This window comes from Halichoeres trimaculatus, unplaced genomic scaffold, assembly GCF_033239565.1.
Source record: "Halichoeres trimaculatus isolate MK-OKI-2021-1 unplaced genomic scaffold, fHalTri1.1 fHalTri1_scaffold_24, whole genome shotgun sequence".
NCBI lineage: Eukaryota > Metazoa > Chordata > Actinopteri > Labriformes > Labridae > Halichoeres > Halichoeres trimaculatus.
This window is the reverse complement of record NW_027437202.1, coordinates 9,611,758-9,619,683: the sequence shown is the minus strand read 5'-3', so window position 1 is coordinate 9,619,683 and position 7,926 is coordinate 9,611,758. Positions and strand designations below refer to the sequence as shown.

The window sequence follows — 7,926 nt, the reverse complement described above, 5'->3', positions numbered from 1 at the left end:
TCGTGGAGGTGAGACGTCACACCTGCAGAGCCCGAGACAGGAAGAAGTGACCTGTGTTAAACACTGCTGCCTCTGTGTGTGTGTGTGTGTGTGTGTGTGTGTGTGTGTGTGTGTGTGTCAGGGCTTCATGTCCAGGCTGGAGGTCAGAGGGATCCCTGAGGACATGAGGGGCAAAGACAAAATCGTGTTTGGAAACATCCAGCAGATCTACGACTGGCACAGAGAGTGAGTCGCTCTGAGCATGCTCAATGAAAGCTCCTTCATCCTCACACACACACACACACACACACACACACACACACACTCCTCCAGCTAAAGGTGTGTGTGTGTTTCCAGTTTCTTCCTGGTGGAGTTGGAGCGCTGCGTTCAGAATCACGACCTGCTCGCCGACCTCTTCATCAGACACGTGAGTCTAACAACAGACAGGATACACACACCTTTACACACACCTGTGTCCACCTGATCATCTGACTGAGTGTGTGTGTGTGTGTGTGGTGCAGGAGCGACGGCTCCACATGTACATCGTTTACTGTCAGAACAAGCCGAGGTCGGAGTTCATCGTCATCGAGTACGAGAACTTCTTCGAGGTAACTTCTCCCAGACCTGCTCCATGAGGAGCAAAGTGTGTATCCATACGCCACAGAAAGTAGTCCCTGACTCCATCAACCTGTCTCTGTGTGTGTGTGTGTGTGTGTGTGTGTGTGTGTGTGCAGGAGATCCAGCACGAGATCAGCTGCAGGATGTCGATCAGTGATTATCTGATCAAACCCATCCAGAGAATCACCAAGTACCAGCTGCTGCTGAAGGTGTGTGTGCGGAGCGTCACGTGGTCGTCAGGGTGTGACCCAACTTCCTGTTTCTGACTCTGACTCTGTTTCTTTTCTCAGGACTTCCTGAAGTACACGTCTAAAGCAGGACTGGACTGTGAGGAGATCGAGGTGAGTGTTGCTCCTCCTACAGTTCCTCGTGCTGCCACTGGAGGGCGCCAAGCAGCAGAAACCCTCAGAGTCTGTTAAACTCCTGACGCTGCTCGCCGTCGCTCAGCACACGCTCTGTGCGCCTGTTTTTCCCTCGCATTGTTTGACTGTTTGTTTGTTTTCAGTGTGTTGACGCGTCTCACCGTGCATGTCCTGCTTCCTGTTTCCCTGACTCTTCCTGTCCTCGCCCGCAGAAAGCCGTGGAGCTGATGTCGCTGGTGCCGAAGCGCTGCAACGACATGATGAACCTGGGACGCCTGCAGGGATACGAGGTACGGTCTGAGCACAGGTGTCATCACAGGGTCAGGGTATGAATCAGAAGGTGTCCGGCTCACCTGAGCGTCTCTGTGCTCCAGGGGAAGCTGACGTCTCAGGGGAAGCTGCTGCAGCAGGAGACCTTCTGCGTCTGGGAGCAGGACGGCGGCGTCCTGTCCCGCAGCAAAGAGCGCCGCGTCTTCCTCTTCGAGCAGATCGTCATCTTCAGCGAGCTGCTGCGCAAAGGCTCCAACAACCCTGGATACCAGTTCAAGAACAGCATCAAGGTCAGACCGCTTCAGACCAGGATCTGGGTCAGAGTCAGACCAGGTCCTGACCGTGTGTGTGTGTGTGTGTGTGTGTGTGTGTGTGTGAGCAGGTGAGCTACCTGGCCATGCAGGACAGCGTGGACGGGGACCCCTGTAAGTTCGTGTTGTGGTCTCGGGGCTCGGCGGAGCGCTTCACGCTGCAGGCGTCCTCCACCAGCATCAAGATGACCTGGACGGAGACCATCGCCACGCTGCTGGACGCACAGAACAACTTCCTGTCAGGTGGGTTCACCTCTCATCTCCCATGAATCATTGCAAACTCCCTGAAGGAGTGGACTCACCTGAACCTGCGTCTGTCCGCAGCTCTTCAGTCGCCCATCGAGTACCAGAGGAAGGAGGGCGGGATCTCTGTGACCCGCCCTCTATCGTCAGGGCGCCCTCCCTCAGCTCCGCCCACGCCAAACGGCCACGCCAACCAGCCTCAGCACGACATCGAGCAGGACGAGCAGGTTAGACCCGCCTCACAGCAGCAGGTTCTGGTTCTTACGGGTTTGAAGTCTGGTTCTGACGAGTCCCTGTGACCTCTGACCCCTCAGGAGCTGGTGCTGGTGATGCAGGACTTCGTGGCGGTGCGCGAGGACGAGATCTCCGTGTTCCGGGGGGAGAAGGTCCAGATCCTGGCGTCCAACCAGCAGGGTCAGAGTCTGGTGTACCGACCGGCCAACAGCGACTCGCCGGCCGCCGAGGGCTGGGTGCCCCGCAGCGTGCTCTCACACTGACACACACACACTCACACACACACACACTGACAGCAGGGTCAGAGTCTGGTTTACAAACACACACACACACACACACACTGACTCACACACCGAGGGCGAACACAGCCAGAGGCATGCTGGGAAACTCTTCATGTCAGTCTCCAGGCTGTGTTTACCATCATTAGTAACACACACACACACACTCACACACACACACACACACACTCCCAGCAGCAGGTACTGTTAGGCTCCGCCCTCCTCCCTGGTGCTTCAGCATTGAGCCAAACTCACCTCCAACCAGACGTCAGGTCCACCTCCAGTTTACTGCTCTGAGCAACCAATCACAGTCTGATGACATCACAAACTGTGAGTCAGAGGGAGGAGACCACGTGACCGCATCCCCATCATCATCATCATCGCCATGACAACATCAACAAGAGACTGTCAGAAAAAACAAAAGAGGTGCACGGACCGTCAGCCAATCAGAACTCTGCGTGACATCCTGTTAATAGTGTTTATAAGAGACTGAGGACACACACACACACACACACACACACACACACACACACACTGCACACACAGACATAGTAATGCTATGATGAAGAAGATGAAGATGATGAAGATGATAACTTATGATGAATATAATAGAGTCTGTTTTTCACCTCAGTAGAAAAAAGAGCGAAGCTGTTTGTCATGTTAACCTTCGTGTGTGTGTGAGCGAGTGTGTGTGTCTGACAGAGAGCATGAGTGTGTGTGCTGAGTGTGTATGTGTGTTAGTGATGCCGTCCTATGTGTGTGTGTGTGTGAGTGTGTGTTTTTTCCACGGACAGTTAGGTGGTGTCCTGGTGTAGCGTTGCCATGGAGACTCGTTGTGTTTGCGGTGACTCCGACTTTTTGTCTTTTTAGGAACCAGAGCTGCTGCTTCCCCATAAGCCCCGCCCCTTTCCTGTAACCCCGCCCCCTCTGTTACTACCACTGTTATGATTGACAGGCCCCGCCCCCTCACCCCCCCTGTGCGTGCAGCTCTGGTTAGTTTGGATTTTCAGAATATGCATTTCCTGTTTCTGTAAATAGACCAGACCAACAACTGCTCCTCCACCACCTCTGGACGCTGACGCTGCCCGTCTGTCCCTCCACCCGTCTGACAGACAGACAGCAGCACCTCCACCTACTGTGACCGTCTGTTTCTACTCTACCTGTCTCTCTCTCTCTCTGTCTACCTCCCCCTCCCTCACCCCGTCCCTCCCCCCCTCTCTGTTTCTCTGGTGCCATTCTCAGACAACACCCCAGTCCTTAAGGAGCTACGCAGCCTGGCCGGTGCACTGCAGGGGGCTCAGGTGGGCTCAGGTGGGCTCAGGTGGGCTCAGGTGGGGGGAGGTAGAGTCTGATGCCGCCTTCATGTCATGCAGGATTTCCCAGGACTCCTCATGTCCACAAACATAAAGAATAAAGTGCTTTACTGTCCATGCACAGGATTCAAACCCTCAACCACCTCTGCAGCCTCGCATGACATCGTTCCCTCCTTCATCACATGAAGTCGGCATCCGTCAGGAGCCTGAGAAGAGACGCCGTGTTGGACGTGATGTTGTCAGTGTCGTGTTTGGGAAGAGAGCAGAAACAGATCAGTGACGTCTTTGGGTCCAATATTTAAAAAACATGATTCACGCGACAGGACGTGAGCTCAGAGCGCGCAGGAAGGGAAGGATGAAGGTAGAGCACTACAGAGGGCTCATGAGGAGGAGTAGGGGACTTTAGGATGAAGGGTTTAGGACGTGGAGGCGGTGCACGGTGCAGGGCGTAGCTCAGACAGCAGTGCACTAAGCTAACAGCTGGAGGCGGGGAGGCGTGCACTGCGGCAGGTGAAGGATGGAAAGTAGTGCACGACGGAGGGCGTAGGGTGCTGTTTGAGATCTCGCCTCGTTGGCAAACTCAACTAACCAATCAAACAGTGTTATTTGTACAGAACTAACAGCTGCTCAGTGACTGCTAACAGCTCTCTGTCGTTGTTTGTAATAAACTTCATTTTTCATCCAAAGCGTCTCTTTGTTTTTATTCTGCTGGAAACAGGAAACAGGAACATCTCCGAGGTTTCCTGGACTATCGACCCGTCAGAGCTCTGACCCGTTTCTCCAGAACACAGAGGTCCGTGTGTTATCTGTGTGGTTATATAATAAATAAGACGAGCGCTGAGTGAACGTTGCTCTGCTTCCTGATAAAGCTGCTGTTAAGCTGTAAACTGATTTAGCCAATTTAAAGCAGCGATAAGAGACGAGTCCAGAGTCCAGGCCTCACGCTTCAGGTTTGTTTTTAAACATGAGTTTTTAAACTTAGAGGAATCATCCAGGTCTGGTTTTAACCCGTCCTCATCAGGTCCTGAAGGAGCAGAGGATGGAGCAGAAACACGTCTGTGCATCCACCCGATCACACTCCAGACCTTAGATCAGAGGCTCACAGGAAGTTATCTGTAAAAACACACATACACATCCTGTTTTCTTCCCTGTTATCTGGAAACGCTGGCCCACATCGAGCTGCTGATCCCTGAGATCATGTGAAGAGGTCAGAGGTCATCAGATGATCCCACCTCACGACTTTTCAGTGAAAAGCAGAGTAAAGTCCACCAGAGGGCGGTTACATAAAGCTCAAGTTTGGTTTGAGATCAACACGCAGACGCACCGAGGCTACTTAAGATCAGCTGCAGGAAGTGTGTGTGCAGAGTGTGTGTGCAGCAGCGAGCTCCAAACATCGCTCAGAGAGATGGCGTCTTTGGTTCAGGTCTTTGGGAGAAATGGCGCTGAGACCCCGGAGCCGGTGACAGCTCAGGTGACAGGTGAGTGTCAGAGGCTTCAGGGAGCAGAGAGACGTCTGGAGAGGAGGAAACTCCACAAACTGTCAGGATGAGGTTTGTCAGACTCTGGCTTCATGGCGCCATCCTTTGGCTGAACAGGTGTGTGTGACCTTTGACCTGCAGGCTCCATCCCCCCCTGGCTGCAGGGCACGCTGCTCAGGAACGGACCCGGACTCTTCTCCGTGGGCGACTCCGAGTACAACCACTGGTTCGACGGCATGGCGCTGATCCACAGCTTCACCTTCAAGGACGGTGAGTGTCCACGCCGGCCTGGCGTCCTTAAAGTCCTCAGGACGGACCAGGACCTGCTGCAGGTCTTCACAGCTGTGGTTGTGTTTCAGGGGAGGTCTCGTACAGGAGCAAGTTCCTGAGGAGCGACACCTTCAAGAGGAACATCAAGGCCGACAGGATCGTGGTCTCTGAGTTCGGGACCATGTGCTACCCAGATCCCTGCAAGAACATATTCTCCAGGTACGACTCGAGAGCTCAGAGTCAGGTCTGAGGACTCTGAGGGTCTGTAGAGGCAGCTCTGCAGGATCCAGTCTTGGCGTGTGTTGGCGTTCACCTGGCGCTCTGTGTCCTCTCCGTCCTCAGGGCCTTCACACACCTCTCCAACGTCATCCCCGACTTCACCGACAACAACCTGATCAACATCATCCGCTACGGCCAGGACTACTACGCCTCCTCCGAGGTCAACTACATGAACCAGATCGACCCCGAGACCCTGGACACCGTGGGCAGGGTGAGTCAGACTCCGCCCCCCAGCGGCGCCTCAGAGGAGCCAATCGTCTCACACTCAGCTCTTTCTCTGGCCCGATCCAGATCAACTACAGGAACCACATCGCAGTGAACCTGGCCACGGCTCACCCGCACTACGACGCCGAGGGGAACACCTACAACATGGGCACCGCCATCATGGGCTTCGGACGGCCAAAGTACGTCATCTTCAAGGTGCCGGCTGATGCTTCAGGTACGTGTGGGACCTCAGGGACCCAGAACCAGACTCCTCCAGACCTCTAACAGCTGCCACAGCGGGTCAAAGAGACCTGATAACGTGCCCCAGGGACTGGCACGCAGTCAGACCGTCTTATCTCTATCAGGGCGCGGCGTTCCCAGACCTCGCCCTGCTTTAACCTTTCAGAGTGACATCACTGAGCTGCTGTTTCAGATAAAGAGCGTCAGAAACCGGCGCTGAGGAAAGTCCAGCAGGTCTGCTCCATCCCCTTTCGCTCCACCCTGTTCCCCAGCTACTTCCACAGCTTCGGGCTGACGGAGAACTACGTCGTGTTCGTGGAGCAGCCCTTCAAGCTGGACATCCTGAGGCTGGCCACGGCCTACTTCAGGGGCGTCAACTGGGGGAGCTGCCTCAAGTACGACAAGGACGACACCGTGAGTCGCCATCCCCTCGCCGCACGCCGAGAACAGAGACAGGTCGACGTCTAACTTCCTGTTTCCTCCTCAGGCTCTGATCCACGTCCTCAGCAGGAAGACCGGGAAGGCCGTGTCCACGCGCTTCTACGCCGACGCCTTCGTGACGTTCCACCACATCAACGCGTATGAAGACGAAGGTCACGTGGTGTTTGACCTCATCACCTACAGAGACAGCAACCTGTACGACATGTTCTACATCGAGAACATGAGGCGAGAGGGGAGCAGCTTCACCGAGGCCAACAAGGTCTTCAGCCCGCCCGTCTGCAAGCGCTTCGTGCTGCCGCTCCACGTCCAGCGGGTAGGCCTCAGGTCAAACCCTCCACCCTGTCCCCCGTAGACCCCGTCTGACGGTCTGTCTCTGGGTTTCAGGACTCCCCCCGAGGAACCAACCTGGTGACCCTGAAAGACACCACGGCCCAGGCCCAGGTCCAGGAGGACGGCTCGGTCTACTGCCAGCCCGACACCCTGTTCGAAGGTGAGTTTCCTTCATGGAGGACTCTCAGGGTCGGACGGCGTTTCCTCCTCAGCTCATGTCTCTGACTCCTCCCCCTCAGGGCTGGAGCTCCCCGGGATCAACTACAAGTTCAACGCTCGCCGCTACAGATACTTCTACGGCTCCAGGGTGGAGTTCTCCCCCCACCCCAACAAGGTGGAGGCCTCAGACAGGTCACATGATCAGGTGGTCTGAGGAGGCGGTTTGTGGTTTTGTCTTAAAGCAGTCGTCTCTTCTCTCCAACAGATCGCCAAGTTCGACATCCTGACGCGGACACACCTCCTGTGGGAGCAGGAGAACTGCTTCCCCTCAGAGCCCGTGTTCGTGGCGTCCCCGGGCGCCGTGGAAGAGGACGATGGTGAGGTCACAGATGAACAGGAAGTGGTCTCACTCTGAACATCCTGTCCTCTGACTCGTCTCTCCTCTTTCAGGACTGATCCTGTCGTCCGTCATCTCCCCGGACCCCAAAGTCTCTCCGTTCATGCTCGTCCTCGATGCCAGAACCATGGAGGAGGTGGCACGGGCCACGATCCCGGCCAGCGTCCACATGGACCTGCACGGACACTTCATCCCGGCCTCGGTGTGACGGCCTGGCCCTGCCGCCTGTTACTCATTTCCCTGTGTCTGTTTTTGTCTCGTTAATCTGAGCTGACATTAAATATTTATATCACGTCTGAGTCGACTCAGGAACTCATTCAGAAACACATGAAACACAGAGTCCAGACCTGGATCAGGGTCAGTTTCTACAGTCAGAGACACAGAAAGGATGTTCTGGGTTTGAAAACATGTTAAAACATCAGATAAACACATGAACCAACAACATGAAAACAAACAAACAAACAAACAAACATCATTCGATCAAACTTTTCACGCGTTCAGACGTTTGTTAAAGGGAAAT

At 54.8% G+C, this 7,926-nt stretch overlaps 2 protein-coding genes across 2 annotated transcripts in view; both read left to right on the top strand.

Annotated features, from left to right (window-relative positions):
* The window catches only part of LOC141785808 (kalirin-like), a 21,825-nt gene extending 17,553 nt beyond the window's left edge, over positions 1-4,272 (top strand). The window contains exons 47-57 of the mRNA XM_074664330.1: positions 1-8; positions 122-225; positions 337-406; positions 501-587; positions 714-806; positions 888-938; positions 1,172-1,249; positions 1,334-1,519; positions 1,612-1,783; positions 1,865-2,010; positions 2,098-4,272. The exon at positions 1-8 is cut by the window's left edge and continues 59 nt beyond it. Of these exons, the coding sequence (XP_074520431.1) occupies positions 1-8; positions 122-225; positions 337-406; positions 501-587; positions 714-806; positions 888-938; positions 1,172-1,249; positions 1,334-1,519; positions 1,612-1,783; positions 1,865-2,010; positions 2,098-2,280 (1,178 nt within the window). The 3' untranslated portion in view covers positions 2,281-4,272. The remainder of the gene's footprint in view (positions 9-121; positions 226-336; positions 407-500; positions 588-713; positions 807-887; positions 939-1,171; positions 1,250-1,333; positions 1,520-1,611; positions 1,784-1,864; positions 2,011-2,097) is intronic.
* A 741-nt stretch (positions 4,273-5,013) lies between these two features.
* bco1l (beta-carotene oxygenase 1, like) lies at positions 5,014-7,614 on the top strand. The gene is made up of 11 exons (XM_074664149.1): positions 5,014-5,086; positions 5,228-5,356; positions 5,446-5,575; positions 5,699-5,846; positions 5,927-6,074; positions 6,273-6,493; positions 6,567-6,833; positions 6,905-7,010; positions 7,090-7,184; positions 7,275-7,386; positions 7,460-7,614. Exons 1-11 carry the CDS (start codon positions 5,014-5,016, stop codon positions 7,612-7,614), a joined length of 1,584 nt encoding a protein of 527 aa, XP_074520250.1.
* The last annotated feature ends 312 nt before the right edge of the window (positions 7,615-7,926 follow it).